General features: G+C 38.4%; 1 protein-coding gene and 1 pseudogene across 6 annotated transcripts in view; one reads left to right on the forward strand and one right to left on the reverse strand.

Moving 5' to 3' along the window:
* The window catches only part of SCAI (suppressor of cancer cell invasion), a 198,912-nt gene that overhangs the window by 59,443 nt on the left and 120,133 nt on the right, over positions 1-19,336 (reverse strand). For all 6 annotated transcript variants that reach the window (XR_012516677.1, XM_074395333.1, XM_074395332.1 and 3 more), the window contains 5 exons: positions 18,659-18,745; positions 16,734-16,832; positions 9,258-9,354; positions 6,784-6,882; positions 6,177-6,329 (listed from right to left, as the gene is read on the reverse strand). Coding sequence is in view for 5 of the 6 variants with exons in the window: in XM_074395333.1 (XP_074251434.1) it covers positions 6,177-6,329; positions 6,784-6,882; positions 9,258-9,354; positions 16,734-16,832; positions 18,659-18,745 (535 nt within the window). In the remaining variant the exon portion in view is untranslated. The remainder of the gene's footprint in view (positions 1-6,176; positions 6,330-6,783; positions 6,883-9,257; positions 9,355-16,733; positions 16,833-18,658; positions 18,746-19,336) is intronic.
* On the forward strand, positions 8,099-8,578 carry LOC101051569 (prefoldin subunit 5 pseudogene; annotated as a pseudogene).

Consider the following 19,336-nt stretch of genomic DNA (forward strand, 5'->3'; position numbering starts at 1 on the left):
TTCTATAGGGATAGCCACATGTTCATTATCTAGATCCTATAATAAGCATTTTTTATATTTGCTTTATCACATACCTCTCCAGCCATATACATGTCTACTGATCAATAAACTTTCTCAGGTTTTCTTTTTCAGTAGTTGTGAAAGCACAGTGGGGCTGAGCATGGTGGCTCACGCCTATAATCCCAGCACTTTGGGAAGCCAAGACAGGTGGATCACCTGAGGTCTCGAGACCAGCCTGGCCAACATGGTAAAACCCATCTCTACTAAAAATACAAAAATTAGCCGGGCCTAGTGGCAGAGCCTGTAATCCCAGCTAAGCAGGAGGCTAAGGCAGGATAATCGCTTAAACCTGGGAGGCAGAGGTTGCAGTAAACTGACATCACATCATTGCACTCCAGCCTGGATGACAGAGCGAGACTCCATCTCAAAAAATACAGAGGCACAGACAGTATATTAGGTTCTACAAACATGCTAACTTCCACAGACTGGTGGATGAATTTACGCATGTAGGTAGTATGCTATGTGAGGGGCAAGTTTTTCACTAATACCACAAGGATCTCCAGGCCAAATTCTTTTTTTTTTTTTTTTTTTCCTTTTGAGACAGAGTCTTACTCTGCTGCCCAGGCTGCAGTGCAGTAGTGTAATCTCGGCTCACTGCAACATTTGCCTCTTGTGTTCAAGCAATCCTCCTGCCTCAGCCTCTAGAGTAGCTGGGATCACAGGTGTGTGCCGCCACGCCTGGCTAATTTTTGTATTTTTAGTAGAGACAGGGTTTTGCCATGTTAGCCAGGCCGGTGTCAAACTCCTGACCTCAAGTCATCCACCCGCCTCAGCCTCCCAAAGTGCTGGGATTATAGGTGTAAGCCACCATGCCCGGCCTTCCAGCCCAAATTCTTCATAGAAGTTTGATAGTAATCCTTGCTACAAGAAGGGAAAAAGAGCTAACTTTTGGCAAATTAGCTATGCTGAAATACAACTGTGATCCATATTTTACAGTAATTTCTTCTGTATATTTTGGCCCTACACAATATTTAAGTCTGTATCTTTTTCCAATTTTAATAATACTTATATAGAGCTTCAGGAACGCAGATGATGAAACAGATGAGACTTTTTGAAAGTACATATTTCTATCATTTAGTTAAGATGAGAATAAGTTTATGAAGATTACTAACTATACTTTCAAACATTTAACTCATTTAATGTGTGTGTGTGTGTGTGTGTGTGTGTGTGTGTCCACTGGCTCCATAATCACCATCACCTCTTTAATTGAAGATATTATCATTGCTCACTTAGATTACTAAAACAATTTCCTAACTGATCTGCCTCTCCCATTCTGGCTCCAATCTGTTTTCCTAACTATAACCAAAATGATCACTCCAAAATTCTGGCCTCAGCATGTTCCTCCCCTTGCATCAAAACTTTTGCTGGTTGTCCAATACACATAGGATACAGACAAATTACTTGGCATTCAGTATCAAGCCCTGTTAATACAGCCCTACCTATCTCTCATCTACTTGTAGTTTCCTTTGTTCTCTGGGTTGCAGCCAGTTTAGCCTTCTATTAATGTCTCATACTCACCATGCGCCCCCTCGGATTCCAGGCCTTGCCATGTGCTTTTCCTGATGCCTGGTATACTCTGCTTTTTACATGGTTAACTTCTACTACCCTTAGTTCTTAGCTCAAACAGTTGTTCTCAGAAAAACTTTCAACAACTCCCCAAACTAGGTCAAATCCCTTGCTCGTAGACAGTTGAACCATATACTTCTTTTGCCACATCTGTTGATGTGGCTCCTTGATATTTATCAAAGCGATTACTTGATTAATGTTGTCTTCACAACTAGATTCTAAGCTTCTTTAGGGAAGCTTGTTGTTTGGGTTTCTTATTTTTTATATTTTTAGTTCTAATCATCCCTAGTGCCCTGTATATAACTGGCACTCAATGAATACTAGCTGCATGAATGAATAACTCTTCTGCTGAACTTTATCTCTCATTACAAGTCATTAATAGATTAGCATCACAAGACTACACTTCAGGGATCACCTCTATAGCTCATTACTAAATTAGCATGATGAAATTCACACTTTCATATAAGGAATCAAAAAGCCATCTCTGTAACAAAAAGTTAAAATATAGCTTCTGTTTCCAGTGATATAAAAGTATCCATCAACACTACCCAGTGAAATGCAGAGATAAGCCTGTAAGAGAGTAAGAGGTTTCACAAGAGGTGAAGATTAAAGAAGGGGAAGAGGTTTAAGGAGATAAGTGGGCACTAATGCCTTGCTTTCCTATAGTAAGGGTAGCATGGGGTTCTGGGCTAAGAACTGGTTGGCTGGTTGGAAGACTAGCCCTCCCACACATATACCCATGCCCAAATAAAACTGGAAGCACAAAAAGATACAGCCTCAGAGGAGTACACTAGAAACAAATCTGCTCCACAGACATAAACATGAAAGAACTCTACCTTAGCCTTTTTTTTTCTGAGAAAAGATAAAGAAATGTCTCCCCCAAGAATTCATGGCCATATGCTGATTCTCATGTGGTTGAGAACCTGAATTAACATTATTTGCATGGCTCAAAAATCTATAAGGTTTTTCACATAAACAGAACAAAAACTGATAGTGCCCCCAAGTTTTGCAGGGGAAAAAGCAAGGCAGATCCTCATTGGAAGAAGGCATCCTCAATTCAGGTCTTATAGAATTCTAGCTGATAGAATTACAACAAAGAAAACTCACAACCCAAAATCATAAAACACATGAAGAAAATAGGCACCTCTGATGCAGTTAACAGAAACAATAAGAAACTCAAACAGGATGATACAAACATCATATATAACATGCAAAAGCCTAGGTGTGGCAGGTCACGCCTGTAATTTCAGAACTTTGGAAGGCCAAGGTAAGAGGATCATTCAAGGCCAGAAGCTCGAGATCAGCCTGGCAACATAGTGAGAGTTAGGGATATGCAATATACTGTTGGTAAGGGTCTAAAAAAGGATTCACAAAAAATTTAAAAACACTTTCAACCGAAATAAAATATAAAATATTATAGAAGGAACAGGATTAAAAAATACAAAATATCAAAATCTGTAGAATGAAATTCAAGTAATGCTTAAAGAGAATTTTACAGTGTTGGATTTTTATTTTATTTATTTTATTATTTAGAGATAGAGTCTTGTTCTGTTGCCCAGGCTGGAGTGCAGTGGTGCGATCTCAGCTCACTGCAACCTCTGCCTCCTGGGTTCAAGCAATTCTCCTGCCTCTGCCTCCCAAGTAGGTAGGATTACAGGTGCATGCCATCATACTCGGCTATTTTTTGTATTTTTAGGAGAGACAATTTTGCCACGTTGGCCACGCTGGTCTAGAACTCCTGACCCTCAGGCAATCTGCCCTGCTCAGCCTCCCAAAATGCTGGGATTACAGCCGTGAGACACCATGCCAAGCCCAGGGATTTGTATATTAGATTAGAAGAGGAAGAAGTTCTAAAGTCAGTTATTTGGCTGGGTGCAGTGACTCACACCTATAATCCCAACACTCTAGGAGGTCGGGGGGCAGGGGAATCGGGGTCAGGAGTTCAAGACCAGGCTGGCCAACATTGGCAAAACCCTGTTTCTACTAAAAATACAAAAATTAGCTGAGTGTGGTAGCACATGCCTGTAATCCCAGTTACTTGGGAGGTTGAGGCAGGAGAATCACTTGAACCTGGGAGGCAGAAGTTGCAGTGGGCTGAGATCATGCCACTGTACTCCAGCCTGAGGGACAAAGTGAGACTCTGCCTCAAAAATAAAAACAGTCAGTTATCTAAGCAAATTCAAATTAGGAAGAAGGAAACAAAAACAAGTACGAATCAACAAAAGAGAAAAAATTAGAAAACAAAATCAATTTTTCATTTACTACAATGTATCGAGGCTTATTACAATGCCATAATAATGAAGTCAGAAGTATCAGCATAATAGACATACAGACCAAAGGAACAGAGTCAGACTCAAATATATTTGAACACCAGATTTATGATAAAAGTGACACTACACTGTGGTAGGAAAAAATGGTCTTTTTAGTAAATGGTTCTAGGTCTACTGGAAATCCAGAAAGAAAATTTGACCCATACTTCACACTAAAATAAATCCCAAAGAGATCATAGATCTAAATATGAAAGGTAAAGTAAGCAACAACTTCTCAAAATAGGGCACAAAAAAGCTCTTAGAAGAAAGGAAAAGAATTATAAATAGGATACATTAAAATTAAGGACTTCTGTTCACTGGAATCCCAGTACCTGGAACAGGATCTGGCATAGAGTAGGCACTAATATTTTAACAGATGTTTGGGAAAAAAGGAGAGAAAGAGAGAGGAGATGTCAGAAAAGAGTAAAAGGCAAGACAAGAGTAGGGAAAGATAGTTCAGTACGTAAATCTGACAAAGGACTTTCACGTAGAGTATATTAGAAACTCTTACAGATCAATAAAAAAATACTGGAACTGCTTAGTCATGGAGTGTGCATATATTTAGCTGTACTAGATAATGTCTGCCATTTTTCTAAAGTTAATCTATCAGTTTACATTTCTACAAAGTATGAAATATTCAGTTCTTGTACTACTTGCCAGGATATGCTATTATCAGTTTCTTGGTCTCTTTTGTTTTTAGTCAACTGGGTTAGTGATATCTCATTTGCTTTTAATTTATATTTTTCTGATTAGAAAAATTTTCTTTGAATTAAAAAAAAAAGTGAGAAAAATACCAAGCCTTCAGATAATATAACTATACAAAACATAAATATGTTTCAAAATTTTTCCATTTAGTATACTCATACACTAGTTTTTAAAATTGTAATGTAGACATTTGCAAAATAATGGTCATAAAAGCCAAAAATGGAGAAATACCAGAAAAATGTAACAATAACAAAAATGATTGACAGATGCTAGGATAGGATCCAAAATTAAACTTGTTAAAAAACATATAGAAAAATGTATTTACTGGTGACTTTTTCAACATCCCATAATTTTCAGTAAATTTCATTTCCAGTGTGTTAAATCGCAACATCATGGGGCTATTCTGCCATTCAAAAACATTTGAAATTTACTTTTAACAAATTTACACAAAAACAACCTGCGGCTGGGTGCAGTGGCTCACATTTGTAATCCCAACACTTTGAGAAGCTGAGACAGGAGGATCACTTGAGGTCAGAAGTTCAAGACCAACCTGGCCAATATGATGATACCCTGTCTGTACTAAAAATACAAAAATTAGCCAGATGTGGTGGTATGTGCCTGTAATCCCAGCTACTCGGGAGGCTGAGGTAGGAGAATTGCTTGAACCTGGGAGACAAAGGTTGCAGTGAGCCAAGACTGTGCCACTGTACTCCAACCTGGGTAACAGAGCAAGACTCTGTCTCAAAAAATCAAACAAACAAACAAAAAACACCAACTCCTCCTCATATCTTTTTGCTTGATTGGAAAGTAATATATAGACATTTGGAAACTTTTTTTTTTTTTTTTTTAAGTTTTCTTGGAGACAGAGTCTCATTCTGTTGCCCAGGCTGAAGTACAGTGGTATGATCTTGGCTCACTGCAACCTCCGCCTCCCAGGTTCAAGCGATTCTCCTGCCTCAGCTGCCCCAGTAGCTGGGATTACAGGTACCTGACATCATGCCCGGCTAATTTTTTGTGTGTTTTTGTAGAGACAGGGTTTCACCATGTTGGCCAGAATGGTCTTGAACTCCTGACCTCAGGTGATCTGCCCGCCTTGGCCTCCCAAAGCGCTGGGATTAAAGACATGAGCCACGGCGCCTGGCCAGAAATTTTTGAAACTTTAGAGTGTCGTAAAAAATAAAATAAAAATCACCTATAATTTGGCTACTCAGAGATAAAACTTACATATTTGTAAAATTTCTTCCTAGTCTTTATCCTATGTGTATACACATAGACATTTTAACATATATGAAATAATTCTGCTTACATGGCTCCATGGCAAGTTTATTTTCATTTATTGTATCAGGAGTATCTTCCTAGGTTATTAAAAATTCTTTCTATTTAAATATCTGTAATATATTCCAGATATGCACAGAGCATGATTTAATCAGCCATTTCCTCACACGTAGATGTTAGGATATTTATAAGAAAACAATTCTGTGATCATCAATTTTTTTCACAGTGAATTTTAAGCATATTCCCTTCACAATTCTTTACCTGATTATTACAATTACCAATAATGAGTGCATCAGCCAGAGATAATTGTCCCACAATCATGCCCTGTTCCAGCAATGGGGCTCCTGTTTCAGCAAGGCGATTTGATGTGATAACAATGGTATTATCATCATTTAATACCATTACAGGGTCCGCCTAAAGAAAAAAGCAATAAGAAGTTAACAGATGGCTAAGACTATCAATATAATAAGTTATTCCTTCTTCTTGACATATAGACACAACGAAAACATAAACTACATGGTCATTTATTTATCTATAATTATGATTTTTCTTTCTTTTTTTTGAGATGAGTTTCATTCTTGTTGCCCAGGCTGGAATCCAGTGGATCGATCTCGGCTCAACCTACGCCTCCCAGGTTCAAGCGATTCTCCTGCCTCAGCCTCCCAAGTAGCTGGGATTACAGGCACCATCACACCCAGCTAATTTTTTTGTATTTTCAGTTGAGACGGGGTTTCACCATATCGGCCAGACTTGTCTCAAACTCCTGACCTCAGGTGATCCACCCACCTGGGCCTCCCAAAGTGCTGGGATTACAGGGATGAGCCACCATACTTGGCCAATAATTATGATTTTTCTTACTAAAACTGACCTCAATGAAAGCTGCTACTTCTTGAAGCACCAAGTTCCATTCCACTTGATCTTCAGTATTAAATCGGTGAGTATAATCTTCAATTTCATCTGACAATTCCTGATTTAAAAAATATCACAAAAAAGGTTATTAAAAAACCCATAAAAATACACAGCCATATAGAACCATTCTGCTGATAAAACTAACATACTTACAAAATTTGATTATCAATACATAGTCCTGATTATAACCAAAAACAAAGATGAAAACTACATAAATTTTCTTCAAAAGTCACAAACTTCAGAATAATACCCACCAAATGAAGTCTTCACAGAGATCTATTTCCTCTCAGTACTACATCAGCAATACATTAATTAATGAAAAATCAGAAAAGACAAATTCAAAACTTTAGCATTAAAAAAAAAAAAATGAGGCTGGATGCAGTGTCTCACACCCATAATCCCAGCCTTTTGGGTAGTAGACATGGGAGGATCATTTGAGGCCAGGATTTCTAGGCCAGTCTAGGCAACGTAGTGAGACCCTATCACTACAGAAAATTATATATTTCTAGGCCGGGCGTGGTGGCTCACGCCTGTAATCCCAGCACTTTGGGAGGCCAAGGCAGGTGGATCACGAGGTCAAGAGATCGAGACCATCCTGGTCAACATGGTGAAACCCTGTCTCTACTGAAAACACACAAAAAAAATTAGCTGGGCATGGTGGCACGTGCCTGTAATCCCAGCTACTCAGGAGGCTGAGGCAGGAGAATTGCCTGAACTCAGGAGGCAGAGGTTGCGGTGAGCCGAGATTGTGCCATTGCACTCCAGCCAGGGTAACAAGAGCGAAATTCCATCTCAAAAAAAAAAAAAAAAAAAAAAATTATATATTTCTAAAAATACTTCCTGGCTCTATTTGGATTTATATTATACAGTTTTTTTGGAAATATTTTTAATGGCAACTGAGTATAAAGGAAAGTAGAAAAGGAGTACGGAGAGCTACTTCTGGTGGCCTTGTCAAAACTGGCATGTTGAGCTGGGTATGGTGGCTCATGTCTATAATCCCAGCACTTCGGGAGGCCAAGGCTGGTAGATTGCTTGAACTCGTGAGTACAAGACCAACCTGGGCAACAAGGTGAAACCCTGTCTCTACAAGAACACAAAAATTAGCTAGGAGTAGTGGCTTAAGCCTATGATCCCAGCTACTCAGGAAGCTAAGGTAAGAGGATGGCTTGAGCCCAGGAGGCAGAGGTTGCAGTGAGACAAGATTGTGCCACTGCACTCCAGCCTGGGTGACAGAGTAAGACCTTGTCTCAAAACAAACAAACAGCTTTTCGTTAGTCCTTCTTCCCAACATGGAGCAGGCGATTAACATCACAGAACTGAATCTGCCACATCTAGAAATGCTCAAGAACCAGCTGGACCAGGAAGTGGAGTTCCTGTCCACATCCACTACCCAGCCCAAAGTGGTACAGACCAAGTATGTGGAAGCCAAGGACTGTCTGAACGTGCTGAACAAGAGCAACAAGTGGAAAGAATTACTCATCCCACTGATGAGCTTCATATATGTCCCTGGGAAGCTACATGACGTGGAACACGTGCTCAGTGATGTGGGAACTCAGTACTATGTAGAGAAGACAGCTGAGGATGCCAAGGACTTCTTCAAGAGGAAGACAGGTGTTCTAACTAAGCAGATGGAGAAAATCCAACCAGCTCTCCAGGAGAAGCACGCCATGAAACAGGCTGTCATGGAAATGATGAGCCAGAATATTCAGCAACTCACAGCCCTGGGGACAGCTCAGGCTACTGCTAAGGCCTGAGACTTTTCGCAGAAATGGGGCAGAGGGACACACTTTGGGCATGGCTTCCTAGTGCTGGAAAGGGAACAGTCTTATGTTAATGCCAATAAATATGCCAGCTGGGCAAAACAAACAAACCCCAAAAAACCAATTGGTATGTTGTACTTGAAACAAAATTAAGTATGCCATTAAACCTATTGAGTACAGAGTGCAACCATAATTTAATATGCAATGGTTACAGGTATCCTGTGATCTGAAGACAGTTAACTCTTAATCACCTGCGTTAATGAAGGAGAGACTTGATACAGAAGCTTTAAAGTGGGGGGAAAACTAAAATCATTCCCAGTACCTTTGTAAAGTGTTATGTGCTTTTCCTTGACATAATATTTCAATTATTTTCTCTTAAACTAAGTATTTTTGTTTGTTTGCATTCCAGCTGTCCACTGATGAGCTTTGATGTAAAACACGTAGAAAGGACAAAAGCAAGGAATCAAGATAATTATCTCAGATTAGTGTATTTGTAATATGAAAAGAGTTGGAAAATTTTTTATCATTATCCTTGTCATAAGTTGGTACACTTTAAATGTTGTAATTATTTTGATATATCAAAATTATTTTAACCTAAAATCTAGTTTTAAAAAATAAGACTATCCATATACAATTAGAGATTAGAATTTTAACTATTTTAAAGTGCATTTACCTTTACCAGATCCTTTACAACATCCATTTTGTTGAGAAGAAGACAAACTACTATAAATCTTGCATAATATCGTAACTTCTTAACTACCAATTCAGGTCTATGGAAGATAAATGAAAAATTACTCATTAGATTAAAGAAAAGAATGCTTTTTGATTTTCCCAATTTTTTTTATGGCTTTTAAAACCTTTTCCATCCTTTTTTGCACAAATATAAACATTTCCACGCATAGCCATATAAACTTTTTGAACATATTTCTTACTAAGTTGTTTACTAATATATTCATTCATTCAACAAATATTTATTGAGAACTTATGTGCATCAGGTACTATGGTAAGCGCTAAAAGTACAATTGTAAAAAAACTAGATATTCCCTTCTTCACAGATCTTACAGACAGAAAAGTATTTAAAATATACAGGAGAGAGATAAATGCTTAAAACACAATGGAATAACATAATGATAGAAGAAATAAAGAATGCTATTTGAACCCACAGGTCTAGATCTTGAGTGAGAAAAGGTTTCCTAGAGAAAATAACAAATGTTTAAGAATACAAGGACCAGGTGAGGCGGCTCATGCCTGTAATCCCAACACTTTGGGAGGTCGAGGTGGGCAATCACAAGGTCAGGAGTTCAAGATCAGCCTAGCCAACATGGCAAAACCCTGTATATACTAAAAATAGAAAAATTAGCCAGGCATGCTGGCTGACGCCTGTGATCCCAGCTACTCGGGAGGCTGAGGCAGGAGAATCTGTTGAACCCGGGAGGCGGAGGTTGCAGTGAACCAAGATCAGACCACTGCACTACAGCCTGGGCTCCAGAAAGAGACTCCGTTTCAAAGAAAAAAAAAAAAAGAGAATATAAGAAAGAGTGGAAGACTACAGGCAGGAAAACATGAGGTGAGAGGCATTCCAAGAAGAACATTCATTTCTTAAAATCTTACTTTTCTGTTATTAATATAATCAAGCCAACTTTTTCATGTTTACTGTTTGTGTGTTGTATCTTTTTTCATCCTTCTTTCAATTATCTATGTCTTTTTATTTAAATTCACATCTTTTGTGGGCAGTATATACTTGGGTCCTGTTTTTCTGTCCACTTTGAATATCTCTGTGCCTTTTACTTGATATGTTTAGACCAATTATATTTAATGTCATTATTGCTTTGGCTAGATTTATATCTACCACCTCACTGCTCCTATTTGCTCCTTCTTTTGCTGTGTTGCTGTTTTGCTTTCTTTTTGGTTAATCAAGTATTTTCTAGTTTCTGTTTTCTATCACCTATTGGCTTCTTAGTTATACTACTTCTTTGTTACTGTTCTTTAAGTGGTTGCTAGGAGTAACAATAGGCATCCTTTAACTTATTAAGTGCCCCTTACAATGTATTTTATCTGTTCACACATAACACTTTATACTTACCAATTATCAATTCAAACCTGATTTCTCCTCCTGCTTTCCATATCCTACATCACAAATACAATAGCTTCACAACAGTATATTTTTTGTATATGTTCAATATTTTCCATAATAAAAGTTATTAAAAATTATTTTGATCCGTGAGTTAATTAGAAATGTGTCTACTGATTGACCAACTTAAGAGTCTTGCTATGTTGCCCAGGCTGGACTTGAACTCCTGGATTCAAGCAATCCTCTTAACTCACTGACCAACTTATTGATTTTTTTGTTTAAGTGATAGAGTCTTGCTATGTTACCCAGGCTGGACTTGAACTCCTGGGTTCAAGCAATCTTATGGCCTCAGCCTTGTGAGTAGATGGGCTGCACATGCAGCTACTGATTTTTTTAAATTATGTGTTATTTTTGTTTTTAATGAAATCGTACCATGGTTAGACATCATATACTTTATTGAACCTTGTATTAAACTTGTGTTGTGGCAAGTATCAGTTAATTTCACAAATTTTCATATATTGAAAATAACATATATTCTGTTATTGTTGTACACAATTTTAGGCACACGGGAAAAACTGTTACTCAAATCTTGTAATTTCTTGTCTTCTTGATATATAAATTACTAAATATCATATATCAAAAATTCCAATGTACATTCGATCACTTATTAATTTCTCCACTTTAAAAAATCATTTTGCTTTATTATAATGCTATGTTATTAGGTATACCTAAGTTTATGATTTTTATATTTTCCTGAATTGTTCCTTTTATTATTACAGAGTAAACCTCTATCCTCAATAATACTTTCTACCTTAAATACACACAGTATACATATTTCTTCCCCTTAGTAGCTGTCTCATTTATCTTTCTCTGTCCACCTTACATCTTTGAAGGATTTTTTTTTTTTTAAAGAGACTGAGTCTTGCCCTATTTCCCAGGCTGAAGTACAGTGGCATCATCATAAATCACTGCAGCCTCAAACTCCTGGGCTCAAGCAATCCTCTTACCTCAGCCTCAATTACTAGGATGGCAGGAGTGTGCCACCACACCTGGCTAATTTTTTTATTTTCATTTTTTGTAGAAACCACGTCTTGCTATGTTTCCCAGACTGGTCTCAAACTCCTAGTCTCAAGCGATCCTCCCATCTTAAGACACTCAAAGTGTTGGGATAACAGGTGTGAGCCACCACTCTTGGCCTTAAAGAGTCTCTTGAAAACAGTGTATTATGCCAGGCACAGTGGCTCATGCCTAATCCCAGCACTTTGGGAGGCCAAGGTGGGCAGACCATCTGAAGTCAGGAGTTCTAGACCAGCCTGACCAACATGAGAGGCCCTGTCTCTACTAAAAATACAAATAATTAGCCGGGCATGGTGGCACATGCCTGTAATCAGCTACTCAGGAGGCTGAGGCAGGAGAATGGCTTGAACCCAGGAGGCAGAGGTTGTGGTGAGCCGAAATTGCGCCACTGTACTCCAGCCTGGGCAACAAGAGTGAAACTGTCTCAAAAAAAAAAAAAAAAAAAGTGTATTATTGGGTTTTTCTAAGAGGCATACTGATAATCTCTGTCTTTTTTTTTTTTTTTTTTTTTTTTTTTGAGACGGAGTTTCGCTCTTGTTACCCAGGCTGGAGTGCAATGGCACGATCTCGGCTCACCGCAACCTCCGCCTCCTGGGTTCAAGCAATTCTCCTGCCTCAGCCTCCTGAGTAGCTGGGATTACAGGCACGTGCCACCATGCACAGCTAATTTTTTTGTATCTTTAGTAGAGACGGGGTTTCACCATGTTGACCAGGATGGTCTCGATCTCTTGACCTCGTGATCCACCCGCCTCAGCCTCCCAAAGTGCTGGGATTACAGGCTTGAGCCACCGCGCCCGGCTAATCTCTGTCTTTTAACTGGGAAGTTCAGATTACTTTTACTTACTATGACTTGGATATGTTTCTATATTATTATTTTGTGCTACTTAACACTATTTGGAGTTTATTTTCCTTTCCTGCCTTTCATAAGTAATGATCATAACTTTGTTACTCACTTTCCCCCTCCACCTCTTCTGAAGTTTTCTTTCCTGCCTTTCAAAGTAATGATCATAACTTTGTTACTCACTTTCCCCCTCCACCTCTTCTGAAGTTACACATTCTTCTTACAGTTTTCTTAAAATATTAATAAGTAAACTTTACTTACTGTATGTTTCTTCTGAACAATAAATGGATCTTATTAGATTGGTTTAATTCTTTATCCCCTTTCTTCTTTCATATTATTGCTATACAGATTTGGCTCCATTTTATTTTAATAATGTCAATCAGCCATTGTTAAGATGATAACTGTCCCATCAAGTTCATGTTTTAGGATACAAGAGGATAATTTTTTCTTATCAGTCCTTCTTATATATCATACCTTCCCCTTGTAGTTTCAATTTTCTTCTTCTTTGCTCTTTTATGTCACCCCAACCAATTGCCCCCAATCCAAGGTCACCGCAGCAATGGGAAAATGAATTAGGAACTTCTTACTTTCTTAACAACTAAGTTTTCCATTTAAAAGATGATTGTCTTATTTTATCCAGCATTTCTACATATTTAGTATTTTAGGTCATCTAGCCTAACACATGTTGAAAGCGGAATTCAAAACAAAAAAAATTAGTAGAAGAATGATGTCAATTCAAATCTGAAATATGAATGACTTAATTCTGTTACTTTTTTGATTAAGAATAGGTTTTATGAATCTATATTGTGGATTATACAATCAGCAAACTTTCTGTAAAGGGCCAGATGGTAAATATTTTAAGCATTGCAGGCCACATTTGGTGCCTGTAGCATTCATCTTTTCCCTTTTTACAACCCTTTGAAAATGTAAAAAAAAAAAAAAAATTCTAAACTGTCACACAGTATAAAAACAGGCCAAAGGCCCAATTTGGCATGCAAGCAGGCCATAGTTAGCTGATCCTTATATTCAATAAGCATACAGAAGTGGGTGGGTGCTTTCTATTTCAGAAGCCACTGTGATGAACTGCAGCAAAGCACAGATGAATGCGTCAGTGCTGCCCACTCATACACGAGAGGCCACCTCAATCAAGCCCGATAAACTGAACCACAACCCACAGCCCACCAACTGACTCCATACCAAGCTGCAGAAAAAAAAGTGTGACCCTCACTGGAAGGGTCCACATCAAGCCCTCTTTATCATCAGCACCATTACAAAGTGCTAAAGCCTTCAATTTACATTCATATTTCCCACTGAAAAAAATACTGTCACCACTTACGTTGACATCAACATAAACGGAGTTTATTTTCCTTTCCTGCCTTCCATTGTAATGATCATAATTTTATTACTCAGTTTCCCCCTCTACCTCTTCTGAAGTTACACATTCTCCTTATACTCTTTAAAATTATTTTTCTAAAAATAATAACAAGCAGACGACGTATTCTATGTTTCTTTTGAACAATAAATGACATGTTGACATGTCAACAACATCAACGTAAGTGGTGACAGAATTGTTTTTTCCAATACAAATGTAAAATTGAACTTTTTATTAAGTTTTTTTAAGCTCTTAACAAACTTCTAAACTCCAGAATTCCTTGTCCAACCTGCTAGGCTCGCTACTTTAAGATACAGACTCTTTAACTACACATTTGCTGAAGAAACTCTGTTCTTCAAGGTGGCTAACTGTAACATCTCCCCACAGCCTCCTGGGTATTGAGAATCTTCACCTTCTCCATATACAACCAGTTCAGCTTTGGCCATCTGCAAAAGAATTGAGGTGTGCAGCTCCTAGGAGGAGTGGCTGTATGGCAATATCTCCTCTCCTAAGTAGGATGGGCCCATGGAATGAAATGTTCTGAGAGTGGTCTATGCTTAGTGACAGACACTAACCTTGAGATTGCTGGAACAAACTACTTATTCCTTCTGGTCTCGACATAATCCTTAGCTGCCGAGACAGTGCAGAGAGAACTTGTTCCTTTTGAGGAGTGAAGACTTTTGCCTTTTAAATGAACTGTGAAATTGTGGAATACTTCCTTACTTGGTTTTCTCTCCTGGCTGTTGATTTTAGCAGCTGTTGCTGATTGCAATCTTGACTGGCACTCTTACCCTGTGTGAACTAAGAAACAACCTACCCACTGAACAAAGCCCCTCCTAAGCACATACAGCAAGGTCAAGGTTTTGTATCCCGGAATTGTCCTTTAATTCTAACATCCTGATTCCAAATAATGCTACTTCTAAATAATATGCCCTGCTCTAGGAGACTGCACAGGAAAACGATTCGAATTTGATGTTTGTTATTAAGGCATACATTTATGGCAATACATCAAACCGTTGGGTGGCAAGATTAAAGACAATTTCCCTTTGTCAAATTAGAAAATGGAGAAAAGTAAATTATACAAGGTGTTTTGCTATTGCTTAAAATAGTTCTCGGTTTATATGTATTCTTAATGCTGATAAAATGTTACATAGCTCTTTTGCATTTTTTTTTTTTTTTTTGAGACGGAGTTTCGCTCTTGTTACCCAGGCTGGAGTGCAATGGCGCAATCTTGGCTCACCGCAACCTCCGCCTCCTGGGTTCAGGCAATTCTCCTGCCTCAGCCTCCTGAGTAGCTGGGATTACAGGCATGTGCCACCATGCCCAGCTCATTTTTTTTTGTATTTTTACTAGAGACGGGGTTTCACCATGTTGACCAGGATGGTCTCGATCTCTTGACCTCGTGATCCACCCGCCTCGGCCTCTCAAAGTGCTGGGATTACAGGCTTGAGCCACCGCACCCGGCCTTGCATTTTTTAAGATATAATTTATCTCGCCAAGAATGAAGACAAATAGTATAGCATGAATTTCTTTTTCTTTTTTTTTTTTTTTTTTTTTACTTAGGGTTGGAGGAAATATATCTGTAGTGAAACTATGTGAAGCAAACTACAGAACAACCTAAGGGAAAAGTAACTGATGGAACTTCTGATGTAAGGGGATGAAAGAAAGATATGGCAAATGTACACTCCATCATCAACACCCCTACATATGCCATGCAAACGCCCCTAGACAAGTCTGACCAAGACATGCAAGGGAATTCAGGAGATTTACAAGAGTGGGGCTTTCCCCAAAATGTCACTGTTTAGCTGGAAAGCTTACAACAGTCAACCACAAAGTGTTCTCGAGAAAAACGTGTCAAAACTGTTTTCTTCCATTGCTAAGAGAATATAATCTTTTCACTATATAAAAACTGTGAGTTCTGTTGCTGGGAGTAGAGAGACTATTCAGACCTTCTGTGCCTGAACTTTCTCACCCAACAAATCCCAGAATGCTAGCAAGAAAGATTCTCCAGCAGACCTCTTATTTCTTCACAATTCCATACTCATCTGGAACTAATAAAATCACAATCCAGGCCAGGTGCGGTGGCTAATGCCTATAACCCAGCACTTTGGGAGGCTGAGGTGGGTGGATCACCTGAGGTCAAGAGCTGGAGATCAGCCCGGCCAACACGGTGAAACCGCATCTCTACTAAAAAATAAAAAAAACCTTAGGTAGGTATGGTGGCACACACCTGTAATCCCAGCTACTTGGGATGCTAAGACAGAAGAATTGCTTGAACCCAGGAGGCAGAAGTTGCAGTGAGCCGAGATTGCACCACTGCACTCCAGCCTGGGCAACAGAGCGACACTTTGTCTCCAAAAGAAAAAGAAAAAAGAAAAGAAAATTCAAATTGCATCAGCAGGCTATTCCCTGATCCTACGTGACAGCTGTCACCAGACTTATGAAGAGATATGAATTAAGATTACACAGGCTAAACAATAAATGTTAGTAACTAAGCTTCGCTTTGGAGTCATTTCTTTTCTATTAAATCTATCTGAAGCCAATCTCCTGTAAAACAATAACCCAACTCTCCTTAGGCATTATGACGTTTGTTACAACATCTTTGATATTTATCGCATAGGTAGTATACACTTCTCTATGCTTTCGAAGGGCTACTACACAGCAGGCACTCCATAAAGCCTGGTAAGTGATTACAAGTTATAAACAAATGTATGCTTTTCTGCACAATTTCCATGCAGAGTAATTAAAGTTCTATCCTCACCTTTCTAAAAGTGTAGCAGATACATACCTGTCCTCTTTATTGACTTGAGAATAATATGATCTCTGTCTGATTGCAGAATAGAAGGAAAAAGCCTCATTCAGATAGCTGGTTTCTGATGTGCGTAAGCTATGAGAAAAAAAATATTTTTAAATACGACAGTGTCAGAGACTCTTCACCATGATACATACTTCTTCTATACTACTGTATTCCTCTGTGTCTGGGGGCAGGTGGAAATGACTGTCCTAAATTTGAATCAGCAAGGCAATCATCATATCACCCTAAAATGTATAAAAAAAAAAATAATGAAAAATTTTGAAAAATGTCCTCCCTGAAGGCAAGCATTTTTTGATGCCAACCCATATTATACATTATCCTCATTCTTTGAAGGGACTCTCCAAACAGCATTCCATCAGTGAAATCCTTCTCTCCCAGGACCAGGCCAATTCACTTCCTCAAATCCATACAGTCCTTTGGCCCATTTCTTTATTTTTCATTTTTTTTTTCTCACAGAACTGAGGAATGCACTAATCCATATTCATCTTCAGGGGATGTTAATAAATTATGTTTTACAAGAGACTTTTTAAGAAAATATTTCTACCCAAGAAAACATTTCTACTTTTACAAGGGACTTTTTAAGAAAATATTCTACCCAAGAAAGTAATTTTAATGGTGGGAATTTGGGATGTTATGTCAAAATACAGGAAATGGAAGAAGTTTTATTGTTTTTTTTTCTTTTCTTTTCTTTTTTAATTTTTTATTTTTTGAGACAGAGTTTCACTCTTGTTACCCAGGCTGGAATGTCAATGGCATGATCTTGGCTCCCTGTAACCTCTGCCTCCCAGGTTCAAGCAATTCTCTGGCCTCAGCCTCCCAAGTAGCTGGGATTATAGGCACCCGCCACCACACCCAGCTAATTTTTTGTATTTTTAGTAGAGAAGGGGTTTCACCATGTTGCCCAGGTTTGTCTCAAACTCCTAATCTCAGATGATTCACCTGCCTCAGCCTCCCAAAGTGCTAGGATTACAGATGTGAGCCACCATGCCTGGTTGTTTTATTGCCTTTTAGATTAAAAATTGTCCAAGCCTTTTTCATTGTATACCTGCTATCACCTCAGGTTAATGAGTTTTAGATTCCTAAAAGGACCTCTCTTGCTTTCTGAGCTCAGGGGTAGGACTATGCAGATGTTATTGCTCTAAGGATATAATAAAAATACCTTTATTTATCTCATGTGACCTTTCAAACATATCCTGAAAGTATAAGTTTTTTAAAGTTTCCTTCTGAAAATTATTCATTCATACATACAAATTATAATATATGGTTTTTTTTTTTTGAGACAGAGTTTCGCTCTTGTTACCCAGGCTGGAGTGCAATGGCGTGATCTCGGCTCACTGCAACCTCCGTCTCCTGGGTTCAGGCAATTCTCCTGCCTCAGCCTCCTGAATAGCTGGGACTACAGGCATGCGCCACCATGCCCAGCTAATTTTTGTATTTTTAGTAGAGACGGGGTTTCACCATGTTGACCAGAATGGTCTCGATCTCTTGACCTCGTGATCCACCCACCTCGGCCTCCCAAAGTGCTGGGATTACAGGCGTGAGCTACCGCACCCAGCCCACAAATTATTATATAATGCTGCACAGTATTAAGACAAGTGAAGCTGTAAGAACAATAAATCCTTTAGTATTAATCATTTATCTAAGACCAAGATCAAATTTTTAAGTTATAAATGAGTCTGACCAAATGAAGTGTTTGGAAGGCATGCCTTTAAAACAAAGAGTACTTTAATTATGGAAGGTTATTGCACGACATTGTCTTGATCAATCTGGTCCAAACTACTAGGGTTTCATTTATAACTCACCATTTTCACACCCAGCAATGAATATACTATATATATTTCTGTATGCTGTGTTTTAATCAGACAACACTTTATTCTTTCCATGTGTAATTTACTTACTAATAATGGTAGTATAGCTGCCCAATCTTGGAAGCAATTTCTCCTATCTGCCAGCGCTTCAAGCCATACCGGTTATCCAAGACTTGTCTAGTTTATATAGGATACAAGAAAATAGAAATAAGGGTCTGTACATTCCAAAAATAATCAAATCTGTAAATTCAATAGGATAAAATAAGATTCAATTCAGCAAAGCTAATACATTTTTCATGAGATTTCAATGTAGTCATTCCATTAAATTCAAAAAGCATTTATTAAATGTCTATTTATAAGTTGAAATATAAAAAGAAACTACTTTGGCCAGTAAACAACATGTATTTTAGAATGAAATAATAAATCATCCTTCCTACACTCTAGATCATCTGAACCATTCCACATATAATATTGTTTTTAAAAAATCAAACAAGAACATTATTTTTTTTTGAGATGGAGTCTGGCTCTGTTGCCCAGGCAGGAGTGCAGTGGCATGATCTTGGCTCCCTGCAACCTCCACCTAGTGGTTCCAGCGATTTTCCTGCCTCAGCCTCCCAAGTAGCTGGGAGTATATGTGTGCACCACTATGCCCGACTAATTTTTGTATTTTTAGTAGGGATGGGGTTTGGTCATGTTAACCAGGGTGGGCTTGAACTCCTGACCTCAAGTGATCCACCCATCTCAGTCTCCTAAAGTGCTGGGATTACA

Source organism: Saimiri boliviensis, chromosome 2, assembly GCF_048565385.1.
Source record: "Saimiri boliviensis isolate mSaiBol1 chromosome 2, mSaiBol1.pri, whole genome shotgun sequence".
In the NCBI taxonomy this organism is placed as follows: Eukaryota; Metazoa; Chordata; class Mammalia; order Primates; family Cebidae; genus Saimiri; species Saimiri boliviensis.